General features: G+C 42.7%; 2 protein-coding genes across 7 annotated transcripts; one reads left to right on the plus strand and one right to left on the minus strand.

Annotated features, from left to right (window-relative positions):
• Positions 1 to 8,775: 8,775 nt before the first annotated feature.
• On the minus strand, positions 8,776 to 12,158 carry LOC147465224 (pentatricopeptide repeat-containing protein At1g08070, chloroplastic-like). 6 transcript variants are annotated; one of them, XR_015188992.1, is made up of 4 exons: positions 11,893 to 12,158; positions 11,695 to 11,803; positions 9,405 to 11,610; positions 8,776 to 9,313 (listed from the first exon to the last, which is right to left on the minus strand). XR_015188992.1 is itself a non-coding variant. In XM_086518922.1 (4 exons), exons 2-4 carry the CDS (start codon positions 11,740 to 11,742, stop codon positions 9,526 to 9,528), a joined length of 1,590 nt encoding a protein of 529 aa, XP_086375048.1. In that variant the 5' UTR covers positions 11,743 to 11,803; positions 11,929 to 12,158; the 3' UTR covers positions 8,776 to 9,525. The 6 variants fall into 6 exon arrangements, 4 of the variants coding, with proteins under 4 accessions (XP_086375048.1, XP_086375045.1, XP_086375039.1 ...); XR_015188991.1 differs by having other exon boundaries at positions 8,776 to 9,319; XM_086518922.1 differs by having other exon boundaries at positions 8,776 to 10,973; positions 11,517 to 11,610; positions 11,929 to 12,158.
• Positions 12,159 to 20,153: 7,995 nt separating this feature from the next.
• Positions 20,154 to 21,717, plus strand: LOC147465225 (putative aquaporin TIP-type). The gene is made up of 3 exons (XM_086518927.1): positions 20,154 to 20,386; positions 20,651 to 20,901; positions 21,076 to 21,717. Exons 1-3 carry the CDS (start codon positions 20,254 to 20,256, stop codon positions 21,463 to 21,465), a joined length of 774 nt encoding a protein of 257 aa, XP_086375053.1. The 5' UTR covers positions 20,154 to 20,253; the 3' UTR covers positions 21,466 to 21,717.
• Positions 21,718 to 24,729: the final 3,012 nt, after the last annotated feature.

Genomic DNA, 24,729 nt, shown 5'->3' on the forward strand with positions numbered 1-24,729 from the left:
CTAAGCGCATGCCTTGTTAAGTTTCTTCAACTACATGTTCTCCATTGCTAGAAGGTTCTTTGCTTTTTTGCATACAATCCTCGCATTTTCAGATGTTCAATGTAGCCCAATAGCCCATCATTGCCATCGCCTATGAAATATAAAAGGCTAGTGGTATTAGCAAAAGGAGGTGTTTTATTTAATATAGAATCCTTTGGCTAAATAGACCCATCAGTCCACAAATCCAAGTGATGTTCTTTGTCTGTCCTTCTAAGTTCTTTCTCCCATTGAGATAAGAAAGACTCCCTCCTACGTTTCTACAATGGTGGTACTCTTGCAATACATCAACGTGAAGATGATGTGTGTTCTTTCTTTGGGTAAGTGTTGAAGATGAAGGGGTTAAAGATTGCAAGTTCAAATTGGTGTTTTCATCAGAAAAAGAAGCGTTCTCCATTCCTAGAGTTGATAGAGAGTAAGACAGACACTCAAAACCGATGAAATATCTCAAGTTTCGGAAGGGAAGGCTGAAGTCTCAAGTTTAAAGTTGATAGAGTTCGTTTAGCTTGAGTTTTTGGAGGGAACGTTTGTAAGTTGGAATTTAAATCATTATTCATACGGTTAGTTGAATTCCTGACAAAAGAATGAAGGATAAGAATGATAGAGACGACTACTACCTAACAAAGAATGTCATTTTGGCTTTTTGTTGGCGCAAAAAGTATCATGTAAAATGTACTACTTGACATTTTCATTTTCTCTCTTTAAGTTGGCATGGAACTTGTTACAGGGCCCAAAAGTGAGTCCAAGTTTTTCCTAATATGTAGCATGTTTGATTGGCTTATAAATGGCACAAGTTTACATGAACTAATGTAGCTATGGACAATTTTTTGCATATGAGGCCAATAGACTCCAAGTCTCATCACTCTCTGCTATGTTTGTGTTTTTGCGTTGTGAAACCTTGTCATTTGTAAGTGAGCTTGTCTCAAGTACAGTTCTTTCTCCAATGGCTCTATACATAGCCTAAGTATTCCATCCTTTCCCTGCTTATATAGCCATCCTACTATAAGCACAAGCGAGCGTGATTTCTCAATGATTGATGGTGATCTTTCGATATGCAAAGAACCAATGGTGAGCAATGGAATTACATGTTCGCTCCACCTCAATACCATTTGTATGTTGGAAAGATACGAGCCTGGCAAGTCATCATCAACTGCAATAGGTGCTTCCCCATGTATCGATTGGTGATAAATGGTATGCCTTCTGATGAGTAGTCCCTTTCTTGATCACTATGGTGAAATCAAACTCTAGCAATATAATAAACCATCGAACTATATGGCCAGTATTGCATGGTTTGTTCACTAAGTACAATAGTGTCTGGTGATCCACAAATAATACAAATTTGTTTATGATAAGGTAATGCTTATACTTTTTGACTGCATAAAAAACCTTCTCCTTCTCTGATCGTGTAATTTTGTTTCATACTATTGAGTCGTCTATTGGAGTAACAGATTGAAAAATCCATATTGTCCTCTCCAGGTTGTGCTAAGATGCATCCAATAGCGTATGCCGACGCATCTACGTGGACGTTGAAGATGTTGTTCCAATCAAGAGCTTTTAAAATTGGAGTAGAACTCAACCTCTAGTTCAATTGTTGAAACACTTTCTTACACTCTTCATTCCACTCAAATTTCATAATGAGAGCATAGAGAGGTTTAGCAACAATTACATACATGTAAATAAACCTTAGATAATATCCGCAATGGCCTATAAAGACTTGTATCCCTCTGACATTGATGGGTCTCAGAAGAGCAACAATCACTTGTATTTTCTCAAGATCGGTAGAAATATCATTTTTGGACACAATATGTCCCAAAATCTTACCTTGTCTTACCATGAAGACACATTTTTTAAGGTTTGGGGAAATGCAATAAGTCTTGCACTTCTCAAAGATCTTTCTCAAGTGCTCAACATGTTTGTCTCTTGGCAAAGAACGCACACACAAATCATCCATATAAATCCATAAAAATTGTCTTCAATACTTCTTGAATTCGATTCGTGACTCATTAGTCTCTGGAATATGACACGTGCATTGGTTAAGTGAAATAGCATCACTCGATAAGCAATATGTCCCATTCTATGGCAAAGGCCATTTTGTGTTGATCTTCCGGTTTTATTGCAAGCTAATTGTAGCCCAAAAATCCATCAAGAAAGCTATAAGCTTCCTTGCCCTCGTAAATCTCTCAATCACATATATGTGATGGGTAAGGGATAGTTGTCTCTAATCGTAACAGCATTTACTTACTTAAGATCTACACATACTCATAATTTTTCATCCTTTTTTTTATACTACCACAATTAGCGACACCCACTCCGTGCCTTCAACCTCATAGATAAACTCCGCTTAGCATCATTCTTAAGGAATATCATATGTTGACATATATTTGGATTCACTCCCTTAAGATTTTTTACGACCGAACACACACGTCCTTATATTGCTTGAGAGTTGTTGGGGTATAAAGCCCAACGTGGTCGCCCAGGTAAGTGGGCGGGCCGCCAGGTATGTACACATATTCTTTTGTAAAAACCTAATAAGAACTCACTATGCTCTACACATTACATTAGAGCGAGTTCACCATATCGTCTTGCTCTTCTTCTCGCACTCTCTCTCGCGTCGCACTTCCGCTCGTACTCCTTCAACTGGTATCAGAGCTCAGATCGAGGCTCGGGGCAGCACTGCAGGAGGCTAGAGTCACCAGCTCAGATTGGAGTGAAATTCGACAGGCGAAGACACGGCCCCACATCTTGTGGGCAAGCCCAAAGGGCTTGGTGTGCTCAGAATTTCATTCTGAGGTCATCTCGATCACCGTTCGGCTTCGACAAAGGTCTGCGCAGGCCATTTTCGACTACGTGGTCTCGGCGGGTGCAGATTCGACTCTGCAAATTTGGGGTTTTCGGCCTACGACTGCAGGTGCTGAGGATATCGACACTCCCAGAGTGTTGATTTGTGGTTGTCTACACATCGAAGGACGGCTCACAGCTCTTGGAGGCGTGTCACATACGACACGGGCGCATCTACACACAAACTGTAGGCAACATCCACTAGTTCATCAGGTAGCTTGTGTTTGCTACTTGATATTCCAGATTTCATCCTGACATTGCAGGTACTTCCACATGGGATGTATTGTCAGAGATGATGTATGTCTGTTGAGGGTTTGCTGGCTGTGAGTCACGCAGCAAACAACCGCCGCAGTGGTTACAGCATATAGTGGGAAATTTGTGGATGTATGACTTTGTGGGAAGTCTATGTACTGTCAGATTTACTGCAGCCTTTGTTGAGGGTCGAGTGAGGTTTTATTGAGCTGGGGGATTCTCGAATGTTGAGATCCTTTCGGTGATACAGGTCTTGGAGCGATCCCTCGAGCACCCTTAGATAGGCAGCCAGGATGTATTGACTGTGAGTTAGACAGTTGAGATTGCATCTTTGCTTTACTGCCGTTGAGGCATTGTCGCAGTCTATGCTTACAGGACAGTGACAGGACAGTCAGAGACAGTACAGGTGCAGAACAGGTTTACCCACAGCTTACAGTGTCAGAGAGACAGTGTTTTTTGAGTTGTTTTTTGGTCTGTTTTTTAAGTACACCAGAGCCATTTTACAAAGGAGACTCTGCTGAAATTTATGCAGAATCTGAAGCTTTCTTGGTTCATTTGACAGGTTGATATTGGTTCAGAGGTCAGTTTACAGGGGCAACTCTGCCGAATTTTTCCCTGGGAAGTAAACTACTGTGAAGCGTAGCTATGGCTGGATCACAGGACACTACTCTTTACAATATCAAGAAGCTGGATGGAACCAATTTTCCATTGTGGAAGAAGCAGATTTGGCACGTGTTGGTACAAAAGAAGCAGATAAAACCTATAAAGCTCAAGGGGATAAAACCAGAAGATATGGACGAAGATGAATGGAGCGAAATGGATGAATTGGCACTTTCTACCATTATGCTGACTTTGGCAGAAAGCATTTACTTCAATGTAGCAGACGAGATGTCGGCTTATCAAGCATGGTTAAAGCTGAGTGATCTTTATGAGAAGCAGAGTGCAGCTTCACAGGTATACTGGCTTAAGAAGCTTGTTAACTTGAAGATGAAAGAAGGGACACCTATGTCCAATCATCTGAATGAATTCAACACAATCTATAGTCAGTTGTCAGCTCAAGGTGTCAAGTTTGATGAACCTGTTAGAGCCATGTTCCTGTTGATCACATTGCCAGAAAGTTGGGACACTTTTTGCACAGCTTTGAGTAATTTTGCACCTCCAGATGGTTTGAACATAGCAAGTGTAGAAGGAAGTCTGCTTACTGAAGAAACCAATAGAAAGACAATGGACAAAGGCAAAGGAACAGCCTTAGTTGTCAGGGGAAGGACCAAAGAAAAGTACAAAGGTGGAAAGAGGAATCAGTCTCGTAGCAAGTCCCGCAGTGCTAAAGGCAAGAGTGACATAGAATGCTACCATTGTGGCAAGAAGGGTCACATGAAAAGAGACTGCAGAGAATGGAAAGCAGAAAAAGGCAAAGAGAAAGCTGAAGACCATGGTGAGAAGAACAAGTCCTCAGTGAAGATTCAAGAAATAAATGTGACAAACACTGTTGCAGAGGATGACAGTCTAGTGTCAGGAGACATCTACTTCTTGAAGAATACAATGGACTCAGATCTTCTTACAGCATCTGATGGAAATGCACTGAGTGACTGGATTATAGACTCAGGGGCATCACTTCATGTGTCTCCAAACAAGGAGTGGTTTACCTCTTATGTGACCACTAAAGATCATGTTCGGCTAGGCAATGGGCAAACATGTGAGATCTTAGGTGTTGGAGATGTTCAATTGAAGTTTCAGAATGGCTCTTCTTTCACGCTAAAGAATGTGAGACATGTTCCCGCAATTACAAAGAGCTTGATCAGCACAGGTTTACTTGATGATGCTAGCTACGTCACCACTTTTGGACAGAACATGTGGAAGATATCCAAGGGTTCTATGACAGTAGCACATGGAGTAAAGTCTGGAGGACTTTACATGATTTATGTATCAAATGTCTCTAAAAATGTAATCAATGTAACCGAGCAGCCGAACGTTTCTTTGTGGCATAGCCGGTTAGGACATATGTCCAAGAAGGGAATGGAAATCTTGTCTCGTTCTGGTTATTTGCCTGGCTTTTCATTTAATGATTTTGAATTCTGTGAACATTGTCTGTATTGTAAGCAAACACAGTAGCCACATAAGCATAGAAGCAGTAGAAGAGATACACAGTTGGCACTTGTTCATAGTGATTTGTGTGGACCTATGCCTAACCTATCTCTAGGGGGAGCTTCTTACTTTATGACATTTATAGATGATTACTCGAGGAAAGTATGGGTTTACTTTCTCAAGCACAAGGATGAAGCGTTTAGTGTTTTCAAAACGTTTGTGACACTTGTGGAGAATCAAAGTGGCAAGAAGCTTAAATGCTTACGCACTGACAATGGTGGTGAGTATGTTTCAAAGGCCTTTCAGGACTTTTGTGAGTCAAAAGGTATAAAACGTGAACTTACTGCTCCTTACAATCCTCCTCAAAATGGTGTTGCTGAGAGGATGAATAGGACCATACAAGAGAAGGTCAGAAGTATGTTGTCTAATGCACAGCTGCCAAATGGGTTTTGGGCTGAAGCTGTATCAACAGCTGTTCATCTTGTAAATAGATCTCCTAGCAAGGTTTTGCAGAAGGATTCAGTGCCAGAGATGGTATGGTCAGGCAAAATTCCCTCATACAAGCATCTCAGAGTCTTTGGCTGTGAGGCATATACTCACGTTCCAAAGGAATTTAGGAACAAACTTGAGCCAAAGAGTAGAAAGTGCATCTTTCTAAGCTATGGTAATTCTGGTGAGATGGGGTACAGACTTTGGGATCCCGAATCCAGAAAGGTTGTCCGCAGCAATGATGTTCACTTTAATGAATCCAAATATCATTCTAAACCAGAGAGGGTTGAGGAGATTAGAAGAGTTGTCTTCCAAGAAGATGGACCTGCACGTGCAAGACAAAATGTCAGGGCTCAAGAGGAGCAAGGACAAGATAGATTGGAACCACAGGTTGTGGCTGAGCCTGAGCCACCTATTGTGCGTAGATCTGGACGTGTCACGCGACCTCCTGATAGGTTTGTTCCATCTATGAACTATGTCATGTTGACTGATTGCAATGAGCCTTCATGTTACAAGGAAGCAATGCAAATGAAGGACTCCGAGAATTGGCAATTGGCCATGCAATCAGAGATGACAGCTCTGCATAAAAACCAGACATGGAAGCTAGTTAAATTACCACGGGGCAAAAAGGCTCTACCTTGTAAATGGGTTTACAGGTATAAGATCACCGCTCATGATAGTCATCCAAAGTACAAAGCAAGGCTTGTTGCCAAGGGCTTTAAGCAAGAACAAGGCATTGACTTTGATGAAGTCTTCTCTCCGGTGGTCAAGATGACTACATTGAGATGCTTTCTTGCATTGGTTGCCATATTAGATTTGGTGTTGCACTAAATGGATGTCAAGACAGCGTTCTTGCATGGTGATTTAGATGTGGAAATTTACATGCAGCAGCCAGAAGGGTTTGTTGAGAAAGGCAAGGAAGATTGGGTATGCCAGTTGTTAAAGAGTCTTTATGGCTTAAAACAATCACCGAGGGCATGGTACCATAAATTCCACAAGTTTATGCTTTCTCAAGGCTACAAAGGTAGTGAGTTCGATCACTGTCTATATACAAAGAAGGCTAAGGATGGCAGTTGGCTGATCCTTATTTTGTATGTCGATGACATGTTGATTGCTGGCAAGCACTTGGAAGAAATTTCAGCTTTGAAGTCAAAGATGGCAAAATCGTTTGACATGAAAGACATGGGTGAGGCAAGTCATATACTTGGTATGCGCATTGAGAGAGACAGATCAAAGAAGTTGATTTGGTTATCTCAAACAGAGTATATTGACAAGGTTTTGCAACGTTTCAATATGGAGAAGGGAAAGGCATTGAGTGTTCCATTGCCACCATATGTGAAACTTAGCAAACAAGATTGTCCTGTGTCTGAGGAAGAACAGGCTGAAATGGATAAGATTCCATATGCGTCTGCAGTGGGTAGTTTGATGTATGCAATGATTGCTACTCGCCCAGACATTGCATTTGCAGTGGGAGTAGTAAGTCGATACATGTCAAACCCAGGCAAGAAACATTGGGAGGCAGTGAAAGGAATATTGAGATACCTGAAAGCTACAAAGAGTATGCGTATATGCTATGGGAGTCAGGAGCTAAGTGTAAAGGGTTTTACAGACTCAGATTATGCAGGTGACTTAGACAACCGAAGGTCTACGTCAGGGTATGTCTTTACATTGGCTGGTGGAGCAGTATCATGGCATTCTAGATTACAAGATTGTGTTACTCAGTCTACTACAGAGGCTGAATATGTTGCAGCATCAGAGGCATGCAAAGAATCAATTTGGCTTAATCGACTAGTAACAGATTTGAGAATCAAAGAAGAGATGCATGTGTTATATTGTGATAGTCAAAGTGCTATACAATTGGCTCGCAATCCAGTTTATCACTCAAAGACAAAGCATGTGGATGTGAAGTATCATTTCATCAGGGAAATGCTCGAGGATAAGCAACTTCAGCTTGTCAAAGTTCACACCACAGAAAATCCTGCTGATCTACTTACAAAAGGACTTCCCTCAGAGAGCTTTGCGCATTTTCGCAAGAAGATAGGTGTAGGGTAGTACATCACTTCTCTACATCTCTTGTATATTAGCTTGTATAGTAGCTTCTCTCACACTTAAAGTACCACATTGGACTTTAAGTGGGAGGTTGTTGGGGTATAAAGCCCAATGTGGTCGCCCAGGTAAGTGGGCGGGCTGTCAGGTATGTACACATATTCTTTTGTAAAAACCTAATAAGAACTCACTATGCTCTACACATTACAGTAGAGCGAGTTCACCATATCGTCTTGCTCTTCTTCTCGCACTCTCTCTCGCGTCGCACTTCCGCTCGTACTCCTTCAAGAGTAGCTATCAAAAACTGCTATTCCTCTTCGGTGAGATTCGTGGCTATGTAAGCCGGTTTAGATTCTCCCCCCTGGTTTGGCAAGGTCAATTCTCATTTGCATTCTCAAGCCAATGACCAAGGACATAGATATGCATCTATAAGATCAAGCGCCCCGTACCACTCAACCGAATGCCTAACCTCAAAGCCTATGCATTGGCACTTCGCCAATGGGTTTTCATCGGTCACAAATGAAGGCGTGGCCTCCTTTCGTAGGTGACCAGCCTCTCTGTCAATGATCAGAGTGACATCTACCAAGACAATGGATGCCTTGTATACACTACACTTTCCCAATGTGAAGGGCCTCTAACATGCCAAAAAACAAGTTACACTTATACTCTTAGACAATTTGCAGTTGTTTCTAAAGATGCAAACAAGGCTTAGTCAATTCAATCATTCATCAATGAACTCTTAAGCTTTTCAAAGACTTTTCCAAGAACCTTCTGCATGACAAATCATCAAGTCTTGTGAGAGGCAATGCTTCCAAACATACATCATTCGGTAACTTCAACTGATGTTGAGTTAAAGACCACCCTGCAAGCAACCAACACTGGACAGTAACAGTTTTGCACCTAAGGATGACAACATACTTTTGATGGCGTCATGACACCAAGCTTTAGAAAAATTGTTAAAAACATGGTACATCTTATGATGAACTGTTAATAATGGAAGCACTTGATTGTCACTCCACCTAGGATGATAAGGGAAAAATCATATAAGGTTCCAAAGTTATAGCACACCCTTCTTGACATCAACCTTGAAGGGTCCACCTGTCAAAAATACATATAACCCAAACCTTCAAGAGGTATTTATAACACCCCGCTATACACACACTTCACAATGAATTAGGCTCTTTGCACAATGAATTAGGCTCTTTGCACACAACCCATGCGCTTGCCGTCCCTTTTCGACATGGGCGGGTATTTGTTACCCATTAGCCAGGTTGTGATTTAAAAAGGTGACTAGCATCGCATTGGGCCCTAGGTGAGCTGTACGAAGTTTAATGCCCGCCCATGTTAGGGCAGGGGAGTTTGCCTAGGTGACGTTGGGCCCTAGGTGAGCTGTACGAAGTTCAATGCCCGCCCATGTTAGGGCAGGGGAGTTTGCCTGTCCATTTTTTGGGCGCTGCCTGTTTTTCACAGCCCATCATTCAACGCCAGCTGTCTTCCGCGTCTGCAGGCCCAAGCACCGGCGGGCTGTGTGTAAGTAACCTTAAAAGACCCCTTTTCTTTCATGAACCTGTAACTTTTGTAAAAAAAGTTCATTTTTTAATCCCTCCTCTACATGTATTTGGAACTCTTTCAAATACAAAAACACGTGCTATACTTACATAGTTTGAGGTGGATCTCCCATGGCATCAACACAACCACACAAAAGATGTACGAGTACGCTATTGAGTCAGATATGCTGGCAAAAGGTGCACTCAGATTTTTAAAATCACTTCTTGACAGTCAGCTTAAAACTGTGACATGTCCTTCACGCTTTAACCGAGTAACCAAAACCATCAACCTTTCATAAATGGCATCATTTTGTGGATGAATATCATCCCCGACCACAAAGCTATGCACTACCCCACCTATCTCAATGTAAGCTTTTCCTGGTTCCTTCCAAGCATTAACGTGCTGTCGCATGGCCTTCAACTTCTCCACTTTATCGACCATCCCAGCAGCAGTATATATATTCAACATGAGTAAAAATGCTGAAGCACAGCATTCATCAATATCTATGATATGCTGAAAGCAAACCTCGGCCAAATCCACCTCACTATGAACCCTACAACTGTTAAGCAAAGAAGTCCATGGCACAATTGTGGGTTTGAGTGGCATCACACGGAGCAAATCTTCTGCTTCCATTAAACACCCAGCAGCACCAAGAAGATTGACCATACAACCAAAGTGCTCATGGGCAGGGGTAACATCATAAGTTTCTCTCATGGAGTTCAAAAGGTATGAGCCATCCCCTATTGCTCCTGTTAAGCTACAGGCACCTAAGAGAGAAGTGAATGTCACACTATCTGGATTTAGCCCATTCTTCCGCATGAGCTCTAATGTTTGGTAAACTGAAGAAAAGTCGCTATACAATGCATATCCAGTAATCAAGGCATTCCAGCAGGTTATGTATATTTTCGACATCATGTCAAAAATCCTGCATGCATCCTTAAAGCTGCCACATTCAACATACATGTCAATAAGACTGGTGGATACATACTCGCTTGCGTCGGCACCATCTTCAATAGCAATGCTGTGGATCAGCTTGCCACAGATGGATGCTGTGATCCTAGAGCAAATCCTAATCATGCTAAGAAACGTGGTGGTGTCGCACATTACACCCTCTTTTTGCATTCTTAGGAATAGGAGTAGAGCAACCAATAAGTGGCCCTGTAACACATATCCTGCAATTAGAGAGTTGTACACCGCAAAATCTCTCTCTGGAAGTCGTTCAAATATATTCCGTGCATCCTCAAGGCATGCGCACTTTGCATACATGTCAACTAGTGTTGTCTCAACATCCAAATCGGACTCCTCAAAATTAACCTGCTCGTGGATTAGTCTTCCAAAGTTTAAGTTTGTCACATCAGCACATGCTTTCAGAATGGGCATGAATGTAGCCTTGTCAGGCTTACCACCCTCGTACATCATTCGAAGGTACATATTCAATGCCTCTTGACTGTGGCCATGTAGCACAAGACCAGATATCAATGTGTTCCATGTGACAATGCTTGCCTCCAACCCCTCATGGGAAATCTGCTGAAACAATTGTGATGCCTCCTTGTCGTGCCCTTGTTGTGAATACCCAGCAAGAATAGCATTCCAAGTCCGAATGTTTGGCAGAAGTCCCGCTTCTTCCATTTGCTGCAGCAGCTGGAGGGCTTCGGGGCAGGAGCCTTGCAAAGAAAATCCTGCAATCATTGCATTCCAAAGTACTACATCACCATTGGATGTATGTTCAAAAACACTCCAAGCATCTCTAAGAGACTTACATTTCGCATACATATCAATTAGTGCACTTGATAGGTGAAGATTTTGCTCCAGACATACTCTAATAATATCATCATGCACTTGCCTACCCTCGTTGAGAGATTGTGCCATTGCACAAGCTTGAAGGGCACCTAAATAAACACACTGGGTTGGCTTCACGCGTGTCAAGTTCATTTGGTTATACATATGAATAGCCTGTGCACCTTGCTTGTTTCTTGAATTTGCAAGAAGGATTTCAGTCCAAGCATACACATTGGGTTTATAAATTTTGCTAAAAACTCTGTTTGCTTCAGGCAAACTACCACAAAATAGGAACATTCGAATCAAGTAACTCCCCACATGGGAATTAGCCTCATAACCAATTCCACTAACCAGAGCGTGCACTTTCCGCGCTTCAAGCAGATTCTTTCTGCTAATACATTCTTCGATGAGAACAGACAGGGTAGAGGGTGAAGCAACAATACCTCTCCCAAAATCCAGTCTTTCATTGTGCTGCACCTTACAGGATGCCTTAATGGGCTCATGAAGTTGTACCTCACTGCACGTCTTGATGAGCACCTACACAACAGCTTATGGCAATTAAGATCAACGACTCAAGCATAACACAACCAAATAGGGCTTCAGAAATGAGTATCTCAAGACCTTTGAGGAGTCTCTGGCAATGCTTTCAACATGAAAGCCACATTTCATGCTACATTCTGCTCTATGGCATGTATGTTAACTTGCTGCCGATCACAGACATTGGCCTGATCTGCATGCAAAGATGACACCTAGAATTAGCACAATCAACAGCAGCACTACTGACGCATCAAAAGAGATTCTTCAAACAACTTAATGTACTTTGCCATCGAAAGCCATCAGGTTTGGAGGTTATACTGCTTCAGAATGCGCCTGTTGATCAAGCAGTCTCTGTTATTTGCTTCCCCTGGCAATAATCCTGAAAGCTTCCATTTTGTAGTGTTGCTCGCGCCTCATGGCAGCCAGTGCGTATCACGTGGCATCCAGGCGGGAGCAGTATTTGCAGCACAGAGAGAGAGAGAGAGAGAGAGAGAGAGAGAGAGAGCGCGAGCGAGAGAGTCAAGATGGCTGTACCCCGGGTGAATGACTCGTCATTAAATGACACCCTCATTTTGCTAGAGGGGATCTAAATGGAGAACCATTCATCCCGAATGTGAACTTGATATAAACTAAATGTAAACTCGAACAAATGTGAACTCGTTGTGAACTTGCACGTAAACTAGATGTGAAACTAGCGTGAACTAGCCCTGGCACTATTTGACACCTCCTTTCTTGGAGGGGATCTACCAGATCCATTTGTATGTGGGAACGGCCTCACAACCTCCCCATCACGGGGGAATGCCTCGCTATTATGCTTGTGCACATGTTTTGTTAATCGAGGAACATGGTAACATTATATTGCGCAGTTCTCGCCCATTGAGATCTTAGTTCACATCGAGTTTACAATGAGTTCACACCACCATAATATAGTACACATAGCCTGCAGAGTTCACATGCAAGTTCACATTCGTATAAGTTTACACCTAGTTTTCATCAAGTTCACATTTGGGATCAACGGTTGTGATCTTCGCCGACAAGCGACGTCGATTTTCAACCATAGACCCCCTCTAAAATTGAGGTGTCATTTAGTGACAAGGGTGAACTAGGGCCCTAGTTCAGTGACGATGAGAGAGAGAGAGAGAGAGAGACAGAGAGAGAGAGAGAGAGAGAGAGAGAGAGAGAGAGAGAGAGAGATTTCTAACACTGTGGAAGGAAAGGCATCATTTGTGTTGGAATTAGGGTTGCAGAGAAACACACACAGCTTGGAGAAGATGAAGGAAGCTCAAGGCACACAATAGAGAGTGTGTTACTTAGTGTGCAATGGAAAGATAGATAGCCCTGGAGTGATGGGCGTATATACAATGCACGGGGGAAAAAACCTCCTAAAGAGGGAAAAAATGCCCCGGCGGTCCTAGTGTATTCACACACATCACTACCACATGTATATGGTAACAAATCCCCCCTGGAGTGATGCGGTGAACGAGAGCTGGCACATGAGTAAAGGGAAGTGCCATGCCTTGAGGACAGGATCAGTCCACAAAGGGGAGTAAGCCCAAAGCTTTGCGGAAAGCTTCAAGCTTCTCACAAGACAATGCCTTTGTGAAAAGATCTGCAAGGTTGTCCTGTGTTGGCACATAAGCCAAGCTGATCTCTCCTGCTGAGAGCCTCTCCGTGACATAGTGGTAATGCACCTCAATGTGCTTTGTGCGAGCATGAAAAACTGGGTTCCTCGCAACTGCCAATTGCTCTGACTGTTAGTGTAGATAGTGTTGGCAGTGTCCTGTCCAACACCCAAATCAGCCATAAGGCGTCTGAGCCATACACACTCAACCGTAGCTGTGAAGACTGCCCTGTAATCAGCCTCACAACTCGAAGTGGCCACAGTAGGTTGCTTCTTGCTCAACCATGATATACATGAACTGCCAAGCATGAAACAAAAACCACTTGTGGACACTCTCGTGTCAAACAACCAGCCCAATCTGAGTCCGAAAAAGCATGTAAGTCTGGCGGCAATGATCCCCCCTTGGGATAAAACAAGCCAAGATGTAAAGTGCCTCTAAGGTAGCAGAAAATCCTCTTGACAGCCTGCCAATGCTTAGACCCTGGGCTATGCATAAATCTACTGACCTGTGAGACTGCAAACTGAATATCCGGCCTCGTGTTGCATACATAAATGAGGCAGCCAACAACAGTTTGGTAAAGAGTGACATCAACAGGATCGCCAGCATCATGTAGACTCAACTTCAAACCTGTTTCCATGGGAGTGGCAATAGGTTTGCAATCCTCAAGTCCAAACTTACATAGCAATGTCTCTATGTAACTTTTCTGACACAAGGCAATACCACCATCACACTGCTTAAACTGTATACCCAAAGAATTGATGCAACAGCCCCAAATCTTTCATCTTGAAAGTAGCATTCAAATCAGCCTTAAATTCATCAATATGTCTATCATTTGGTCCAGTGATCAGCAAATCATCAACATAAAGAACCACGATGAGAAATACATCACCCTCACGCTTTACATACAATGTGCTTTCTGTTGGACTGTTACGAAAGCCTTGTTTGACCAAATGAGTGTCAGCTTTCTCATACCAAGCACGAGGAGATTGCTTCAACCCATACAAAGCCTTGTTACATTTGCACACTTTGTCCTCTTGTCCTTTTATGACAAAACCGCGAGGCTGCATTACATAAACTTCCTCAAATATGTCACCATTCAAGAAAGCAGTAACAATGTCTGATTGATGTACATCCCAACCAAAATGAGCTGCCAATGCACATAGAAAACGCACAGTAGTCATACGACAAGTGGGAGCAAAAGTCTCTTCATAATCTATGCCTTTTTGCTGTGCATAACCTTTTGCAACAAGTCGAGCCTTATGGCGATCGATGTCACCATCCGGCTTGCGTTTCAACTTGTAAACCCACTTCGTACCAATGGCCTTTTTGCCATGAGGCAAATCACATAAAGTCCGTGTGTCATTTTCTGTAAGTGCATCATATTCTGATTGCATGGCAGCCATCCAATTTTCTGAATTCTATGCTTCATCAAAAGTCAGAGGCTCCTCAACATCATGTAAACTAGACACAGCCAAAGCATAACAATCTGATGCATAAGATGCATGGTGAGAGCCTAAACGAGTACGACTAGACAAAGGTGCATCCAATTTACTGTCACGCAAAGTGTGCACCAGCCATTTTGGCATACCTCTAGCCTGCTCATTTTCAGCCCTTTCCTCATCAAGTACATCATGTACATCTGCATCATTAATAGGCTGATCTAAAACATTTTCAGAAACCCCCATAGGCTGTACATTTGCCTCATTGGAACTTACATTCGTATTTCCACCATTGAAAAGAGGCAACAAAGTGTCATAAATGTCCTGTGAGCTTACATTACTGTCTCTAGTACATGACAGCAAGGGCTGAACAGAATCTTCCACAAACACTACATCCCGAGAAACCAAAATACGTTTTGTTTGCGGATGATACAACCTGTAACCTTTGCTTTCAGCACTATAACCAACAAAAATACATTTGACAGCCTTATCATCCAATTTTCTGCGCTGCACTTGTGGCACCAAAGCATATGCCAAACAACCAAAAACACGCATGTGCTCAATAGAAGGATTTCTATCATGCCATGCTTCATATGGAGTAATAGACTGCAAAGCTTTCGTAGGACACCTGTTAAGTACATAAGTGGCACACATGATGGCCTCAAGCCAAAAAGAATGCGGTAAAGCTTGACTTTTGACCATACATCGTGCCATTTTCGTAAGTGACCTGTTTTTCCTCTCAGCAACACCATTTTGCTGAGGTGTATAAGGCACTATACATTGGTGTTTTATCCCACGACTAGCCAGAAATGCATTAAATTCATGAGACATATACTCCCCCCTCGATCGGAACGGAGGGTGCCCATAGTACATTTCGAGACATTTTCAGCCATAGCCAGAAATTGTTTGAAGCACATAAAAACTTCGAACTTCGCTTTAAGCGGAAATACCCATGCATGCCTGGAGTAATCATCAATGAAAGTCACGAAGTACAGGTAATTGCCCAAGGACGGAGTTTGCATGGGCCCACAAACATCACTATGCACAAGCTGCAATCTGCATGTGGCCCGAACTGAACCATCCTTTGGAAACTTAGAACGCTACATCTTACCCAAAATACAACCTTCACAAACATGTTTGACAGGTGCTTCAAGAGGTGGCAAAGAAGCAACCATATCAGATTTCTGCAAATGTAGCAAACTGGCAAAATTCAGATGACCAAAACGTGCATGCCAAAGTTTTGCATCTGAAATAGCCCTTGAATCTGCAACAACATTTGCAAAATTTTGTCCACACTTGTCATACAAAGTGAGCTTATACAGCCCACGGCACAAAAGGCCAGATGCAACAATTTCATCACCAAAACTGAGATCATGAACTATACATCTGTCATCCACAAATTTGACTACAAGTCCAAGTCTAGCAAGTGCGGATACAAACAAGAGATTCTTCTTGATCCCAGGTACATAAAGTGCATCAACAAGTGTGAAGGAACTGCCATTAGCAGCAGTGAGCACAATCTTTCTAACTCCCTGAACTGGATAAGAGGCGTTGTCGGCACAAGTGACTGAATTCCCATGAGGGACAGACTCAAGAGAGGTAAACAATTCACGATGTGAGGTAATGTGCTTTGTAGCACCACTGTCGAAATACCACACATGTGAATCTGCAGCAATTGACAAGCATGCATCATGGACAGCAAGATTGTAAGTGCACTCTGCGCTAAAAGCCCATTCTGCATCAACATCAGCATTACAGTCTCCTTTCACAGAAGACTCAACAATGGCTGCATTTGTAGTGGAACCATCATTTGCAGTGGAACCACCCTCTTTCTTCTTAGCCTCTTTGGCCTTCAACTTAGGACACGACTTGATCAAGTGATCATTGGCTTTACAATAATGGCAACGCATCTTCTTTTTGCCCTTATCACCAGAAATGCCAAACGAAGTGCTGCCAGCAGAAGCATTAGGAACATAATTTTTGCTACTCGCAGCAGAACCATAAGAAGTGGCTGCATTACTGTTACCACCCTTTCTTTGAGAAGCAATAAAAGCTTGTTCAATTGCACGCTGTCTAGTCCTGTTTTTTCTGGACAGTGACTCTTGCAACAGCAATGTGCATAATGCATCAAACTTGACAACTTCAAGATTTCCTTGGGTCATCAGTCTCCAAGTACTAGCAAAAGTCTGGTTGGAATCTGGTAAGGCATCCAGAACAGTCTGCACTAGGGAACTGTCTGAAATGACTTCTCTTGCAGAAATGAGTTGCTCATTGATATCCTTGACACTAGCAAGGAAAGTGTCCATATCATCTTCCTCATGCATAATCTTCGACTCCAGCTCTTTACGCAGCAAAGCAATTTTAGCCTCATTGCGGTTTGCATAAAGACCTGCTAAAATATCCCAAGCCTGTTTTGCTGATTTTGCTGAACGGATGTGAGGAACAATGGTGCGCTTCACAGACAACGCAATCAATGCATGAGCCTGCGTATCCTTAACATCCCAACGAGCTTGTTCTGCTGTAGGCAAAACAACTCTAACAGCGGCAATCCTTGCAGCAAGACCTGCAACATCCTCAACATCGCCTACATCCTCAGAACCAGGACGTACATCAATGCCTTGCACAATGTTCCAGACACCTTTTGACACAAGAACATGTTGCATCATATAAGCCCACATCGGGTAGTTGTCCCCATCCAACCTGTCCTCAGCAGCAAACATCTTGAACACATTTGTGTTGTTGTTGTCAGCCATGGTAAATGTTGCACCTGATGTGAAAACTGCCTGAAAATAGGAGAAATGGAGCGGGAACAACCTGTGCTATATAGCACAAACCGTAGAAGACTATAAGGCACCTATTATGCAGAAAACGGCATTGACAGAAATTCTGCACAAAATGACGAAATAGCCTATGCAGTACTGCCTGTAGTGAAAACGGAGGCCGAAATGAGCCCAAATCAAAATTCTGAGCAGACCTATCTCTTCGAGCTTGCCCAAAATATTTGTCGACCTGCGAACGCTCGCCAAAGCTCACTGAAATCGGAGAAAGTGAACAGGCATGTGCTGGAGCAGCTGGCGACTAAGCCCGGGAGGACGTGACCTGCTCTGATACCAATTGTTGGAATTAGGGTTGCAGAGAAACACGCACAGCTTGGAGAAGACGAAGGAAGCTCAAGGCACACAATAGAGAGTGTGTTACTTAGTGTGAAATGGAAAGATAGATAGCCCTAGAGTGATGGGCGTATATACAATGCACGGGGGGAAAAACCTCCTAAAGAGGGAAAAAATGCCTCGACGGTCCTAGTGTGTTCACACACATCACTACCACATGTATATGGTAACAATTTGGTGTGCTATTCACAAGTGTCACTCGTGTGAAAATTAATCGACCTTACTCTCTCTCGTCTCCCTCCCCCACACCAAATGATGTTATTCATATCATTGGTGTGCTATTCACACCAATGAATGTCAGGTGGAAATTGCCTAATCGTCCAAAGGAAATTTTATTAAGGCTATATTAGCCTTAATATATCTAATCCTTTGTGTATGTATTGCCTAATTGTCCAAAAAAATTTAAAGGTATTCTTAATTCAAAGATTCCCTCAACAACAACAAAAATGATGCAGTAGTCTATAGCATGTAGCCACAGGCAATGACGAAGCATGTAGATCTGTAACAATGTTAACTATAAAAGAAGGATGCAACATTGCGACGGATGCAACATTGAGAGAGAGAGAGAGAGAGAGAGAGAGAGAGAGAGGACACTTTGAAGAAAAGAAAGCTCTAAAGGGAAAATAAAAGAGAAGAGAAACACCTCTTTGTATGGACACAAGAGGTCTTTTGACTTTCCATCTTCATGTGTCTTTTCACATTCCACCTTCATATGTCTGTTGACTTTCCACTTACATGTGTCTTTTAATTTCATAAACTTACCCTTCACTTATGTACTTAATATGTTTTGAGAGAATTTTTATTTTTCTGAGATTGGGGAGACATTCGGTCCATACTACCTACATTATATAGAATCTCCCCAGATTCCGCGTCAATTTAACAACCAAAACTAAAATCTGCGTGCCTTGCAGCACTACAGAGCCTTTCCTCTGCCCCCTTCACCTTCTCTCGTCGTAAGGCCATTGGCCACTCCTACAGCCCCGATACATGCCCTTGTTCTGCAACTCTTCGCGTGAAAAGAAGATTATCCTTCAATCATTACGAACGAATGTTCATAAGAGTAAAGAATCTACTTGAAGTGCACTTTTTGAACTTTTACCATGAAAGATCAACCTCTATTTTCTAGAGAGAGAGTGAGAAAAATACATTTTCTTAGAAGACCCTCCAAATGACGTCCGAAATTTTTTAATGATAAGAAAACAAAGGAACTCTAAGGAATGAAACCGGACCCTAGGTGTCGCAATGACAGAGTTGCATAAGTAAAAGTGTGGGCTCATCTTGTGGGGTGGCTTCCCTTTCAGCCAATGTATCTATGAACAGTTGAAGTTGTCACAGCTTGTCACGAGCATGCCATGAATTTGTAATTGTTTTATTTATCAATATAATCTTTTTACAATTGTGAGTTTTGCACAAAAGTAAAAAAAAGAATTATTAATAAGTTTCTTTGTTTTTTTTTTTTTGGGGGGGAGGGGGGGCGGCGGCAATATTCAGACGTTGAATCAGTGATTACACCTAAATTATCACCAATTATCAAACGCTCAATCAGTGATAACACCTTAATTATTAATATCACGAATTGTTGCTAGTAAGACATTCTGCTTGGGGCATGAACATTTTGAGTTCAAACCTGTGGCAAGTGCCGATGATCGAGGACCTTAGATACCATCCATATGGGATGTGTGTCGACCCTCAAATAGTGCCAAGGCCGTGTATTAAGGTACCCAAAAGCAGCCTGCCTTTGTGCAGGTCTGAACGAAGCCTTAGGAAAGGTGGGATAAAAGGATAGTTATGAAATTATGATGATGCATGTTGATGTGGAGGGACTCACGTGCCGTTCTCTCATCGACTACCTATAGGCTATGCAGAGAGCTCTTTGTTTGTAGGAGGGCAAGGACAGAGGAAAAGCCTTGGCAAGGGGGACAGGCTTTGACCGGTTGACAGCTCGAAATTAAAGAAAGAAAAAAGAAAGGAAAAGGCTTAAAAAAGGGAGTCGTGCACATGTCATGCCAGCAGAGTGCTCAAGGGAACAACAAGACCTTGGATGATTTTGTGCGAATTTTTCTCCTCCCAAAAACATTAAAAAAATAAAGAAGGAAAGACATTAGAGCACTTTATTTAAATTTTTTCTTTGCAAAAAGATAAATAAATTAACAATTGGCCAAGACCAACTTGCTCTCTCTGCTAGTTAGTGCTGCAAGCCTGCCAGGCTTTCACCTCATTGGTCTTTAAGCCCCATTCTAGTACATAATTATAACTATAATAAAAAAAGCAAAATCTTTCTAAATAATTAGATTATAATCTGTTATAGCCTCCCACCAGTCTGCCCTCTCCTTCTTCCTCATCTTCTCTCCCCCTCTCTCACTCTCCACTGTCCAGTTAACTGTTGATTTTGAAGAAGATTGCCAAGCCAATATGCCTCTCCGTGACATCGCCCTCGGCCGCTACAATGAACTCATGGATCCTGAGCCTCTCAAGGCTGGCTTTGCAGAGCTTGTCGCAACTTTTTTCTTCGTCTTTATCGGAGAAGGCTCCTCCATTGCCTACGGTAAGCCTTGGTTCTCATGTCTCATGGCCATATTTTCCACAGTCTGATGTAATTGGGCACATGAACAATATCATGAACATGCTTATCCCCTGATTTGTGCATCTTCTGTGCGCGTGTGCATCGCAGATCATGACATTGTACATTATCCCACCTGACCAAGCACATCCTGCCCTGATGTGTACATTGCAAAGTGTGCAAATCTATTTTCAAGTCCATCTCTCATGTTTACCCACTTGTTTATGGCATCACCTTTCTGCTATGCAGTTGTAGTGAGTGGAAGCTCGACCCTCAAGCCGATGGGTCTACTGATAGCCGCCATCTGCCATGGATTCGCAATTTATGTAGCCATCGCGAATTCTTATCATGTATCAGGAGGCCATGTCAACCCAGCTGTGACTGTGGGCCTGTTGGTCGGTGGATACATCACTGTATTCAAATCAATTCTCTACATCATTATGCAACTTGTGGGGGCTATCCTTGCCAGTCTTTTGCTCAAGTATGCAACGGACACTGCGGTAAGTACAAAAGAAATTGTGTAGCATCATTGATCAAGCTAGATTTTGCTATATCCTCTCTTTAAATGCAATGACAAGGGCCATTATGGCAATGCCAACAAGGAAGCATGGCTTTAACTGCATTTCCGATAGAACTTTGGCATTTTGCTAATCTGTGTGTAAATGTTGCGGCAGAGTTTGCCATTACACGCTGTGGGAGGGGGCGACAATGTTGGGCAAGCATTGGTATTGGAGATTGTGATGACATTCATCTTGTTGTATACCATATATGCAAGAGCAGTGGACCCAAGGGCAAAGGAGACATCATCATCAGCACCCTTGACTGTGGGGCTGTTGGTAACAGCGCTCATTTTGTGCGGCGGGCCTTTCAGCAGCTGCTCTCTTAACCCGGCACGGTCATTCGGGCCGGCCCTCGTGTCATGGAGCTGGGATGACCACTGGATCTACTGGGTGGGGCCTATCCTCGGTGCAGCCCTTGCAGGAGTTGTGTATGAGCTGATTTACATTGAGACATCGCCGCCGACGAGCCTGCATGAGCGACTGGAGCCATCAGATGACTACTGAGGAAGCCTGCTAAATCCCTCTGCTTCACAGGTTAGAAGAGTAACACAATCTTCTAGGGTTGGCCTTCCCCTTCTTCAAGGAGGGTATAGCCCATTGACCTTCTTACATTTCTGCGTATACGTTGCCTTGCTCATTCTCACCTTCGTCATCATCCAGTTGGTTTAAAACCAGGCTTCTCATGAAGATGACGAAGACAGAAATAACCCTTTCGTTCGCAACTTGCAATGAAGTTGTTTCCCACTTTTTGAGTTTGCTTTTGGAGTTTAAATTTTTCTGCCCATTGGCTTATACCCGGTTGCCTTTCTCTCGTTCTTCTTGTCCTTTTCTCTCTCTCTCTCTCTCTCTCTCTCTCTATGTGCGTTGAGCGTTGGGGTGCAGGACACACTGCGGGATTTGGTTTGATGAAGCAGAAGCCGTCATGTGTTCGAAGGAGGGAGCCGGAATCTCTCCCCCTTTTATAATAGTATAGCAGTATAAATATAGATGCCAATGAGTGAGCTAACTTTATTATCTTTGATGTATCTTACGAGTTTGTCACACAGTATTTGAGTTAGTCCAGTGGCACTTGAGACTTGAGTGACCATTGTTGATGGGCTAGCACTTCCAAATGGGCACTAAAAACACTTATGGATTGAATTTGGCTCCCCCATAATCTTATCTTTCTTAAAGATTTAGAGAGAGATCAGAGAGAGAGAGAGACACGATCGATTGCCACTCTCCTTTCATGAGGGATTGATGCCCACTCCCATCGCACACAACGTGGGCTGTCAATTTTGTAAAGGGCTTCTTAACCAAATAGCCCCCAGGTTTTGAACTCGCAACCCACAAATTAAGACTCCAGGGCCTTGCCATTTTGTGATCTAGTGGTGTACACATATGATTATATAGTGGTTTACATATAGTTCATACAAATTATGCAAGAACATAATTGTGCACATCGTATGCATGTTTAACATACAATTCACATCTAGTTCTCAATGAGTTCACATTACCCAAGTTGACATGTAGTTCAAATTCTGATCTGAACACTTCAGATATGGACTCTGTTATTTGATTGTGATCAGAGAGAGAGAGAGAGAGCGCTAGTCAATTGTGATCGTGCAAAAGTGTTCATCATTCGAGGTAACATCAGAGTCTTTACCATTCCTACCATCTCCAATTTCTTCTCCCCTTTCTTGAATTTTGATAAGGTCTTCTTGTATCCTTCAGTTGAGTATGCTATAGCTAGAGTTGACATCTAAGGTGCATTTTGACATACATATTGATAGGATTTAGAAAATAAAGCTTTGCGAGAATACCAAGAGGTACAAACAAATAAATTTTCGATAAAACTTCTGATATGTAGTGGTCTTGTCCTTGTGATAAGATAATTTATTTATTTTTTTAGCTATGAACATTAGTCTTTTCAAAGTTGAGCATGGGCTGCCCAAATTCTAACAATGATGGATGAAATTTTCTATATTCATGTTTCGTTAAGCTATTTGCTCTACTCTACGGGCTCTACATTTTAAAAATTCAATACTTCACGAGATTCCTTTCGTATCCCCCCACCCCCTTTTCTACCTGTCTGTAGGCATGCCTCGCCCCTGCACCTCGCGTGTCTTTGACGGCCCCTCCCCTCCCTCAGCAGCCCCCGAGGCAGACGCCGCCTTGCTTGATGTGCTGCTAGATCCACTGCAGTGGACACACTGTCATGCAACTCGTCAAGGCCTGTGGGGCCTCGCCTCTGCCCAACTCGAAATCTTCCTTCACACACTCACCTCCCTCGAAAACCAGAGAGAGAGAGAGAGAGAGAGAGAGAGAGAGAGAGAGAGAGAGAGAGAGAGAGAGAGAGAGAGAGAGAGAGAGGAGGGAAAATATAAGCATGGTCTGAACGTGGCCAATCTCGAGTGGGAAAAGCTATTGCAGGAGGAGAATCTGTCTTAGATTCTCCTCTTCTTTTCTTTTTCAAAAGTCGTGACACCTAGTTGCTTTGCTCTTTTTTACATGAACAATAGCATTGGGCCAGTACCTCTTAGATTCATGATTCTAAACCTTCACCAAAACAAAGTGTTGCTAATTTAGGAGCACCACTACAACGGAAGAATCTTAAACAGTCATTGGGTTTGCATGTTTGGTTTTGGAAGACGATGGTAGGGTTTCTAAAGACGATCCAACAAACTACATTAATTTGTAAGTGCATTTTCTATCCGTCACCTCTTGTTTTGAAATGTAAGATAGGCATCGTATGCCTCTCATAAAATCCTGCAAGAGGAGCTCTCCCTTTAAGATCTCTCTAGCATAGGTACATTGCTTAGAAATGTCTCTAACCAGAGGAGCCCCATGCTTATATAATCCGCCCGAGCCTGGCCATTCACACTTAAAACGAACATGACCCAAGCCTACGATGTGTTGGGCTACACACCTATGTGGCCATCTAAGCCTCCTCAAAACCCCTGTGCATTCCACCTCGGAGCTTTGCATATGCGGTGTGCTCTAGGAACCTATCCATGCATGCCATACATGCTCCTTGGTCTCGATGCTATAGATGATGCGACATTGCCTCTCTCTGAAGCAAAGTTTACATCCTCGTAACCATCCTAGGATCCTTAAAGAGAGAAAACCATAATGTAAAAACCTCTCCTGCCAAAGTTCAACATTAGAACTCCTTTGTTCCTTCCCTCATGACTTCTTTCTTTAAGAACTCTACAATTCTTCAATGAGTCCACTGTTGTAAACTCGTTATCTATCCTTGATGGCAACCCTTAACCTTTTTAGGTTCCTTTTTGACTTACAATTACCTTGCACTTCTGTGCCACAAACCTTAGACCAAGCATCCCATATTACTTTGTTGGCTTTGATACCAATGTAATATAGGCATTGCATGCCTCTCTTTAAATCCTCCAAGAAGAGATCTCCCTCTAAGAGCTCTCTAGCATAGGACCACTACTTAGAACTATCCACCCAACCATAGAAGTCCCATGCATATATATTCCTAGCATGGTTGTTCACACTTGGATAGACATGACCCAACCCTATAGTGTGTCTGGCTACACACCTCTATGGTCCTTTAGACCTTCTCAAATCCATGTGGACTCCAACCCCGAGTTCTGCATACACTATGCTCTACCCACATTTGTGCATGCCATACGTGATCCTTGGTTTAGATGCTATAGATGTAAGGATAGAAAACAATCAAAATTGCTCACCCATCTACTAAATAACCACCTTTGATATAACTATCCACTAGCAAAGTTGTTCAGAGCTCAGCTTAGAAAGAGTATG

The sequence above is a fragment of the Adiantum capillus-veneris genome, chromosome 1, assembly GCF_014529385.1.
Source record: "Adiantum capillus-veneris isolate H3 chromosome 1, ASM1452938v2, whole genome shotgun sequence".
In the NCBI taxonomy this organism is placed as follows: Eukaryota; Viridiplantae; Streptophyta; class Polypodiopsida; order Polypodiales; family Pteridaceae; genus Adiantum; species Adiantum capillus-veneris.

Coding starts and splice junctions, on each gene's coding strand:
- LOC147465224 (XM_086518913.1), bottom strand. CDS start 11,742: ATGAAATGTGGCTTTCATGTTGAAAGCATTGCCAGAGACTCCTCAAAG. Junction 11,611..11,694: donor TTGCCAGAGACTCCTCAAAG/GTCTTGAGATAC, acceptor GCTGTTGTGTAG/GTGCTCATCAAGACGTGCAG.
- LOC147465225 (XM_086518927.1), top strand. CDS start 20,254: ATGCCTCTCCGTGACATCGCCCTCGGCCGCTACAATGAACTCATGGAT. Junction 20,387..20,650: donor AGGCTCCTCCATTGCCTACG/GTAAGCCTTGGT, acceptor TCTGCTATGCAG/TTGTAGTGAGTGGAAGCTCG. Junction 20,902..21,075: donor AGTATGCAACGGACACTGCG/GTAAGTACAAAA, acceptor ATGTTGCGGCAG/AGTTTGCCATTACACGCTGT.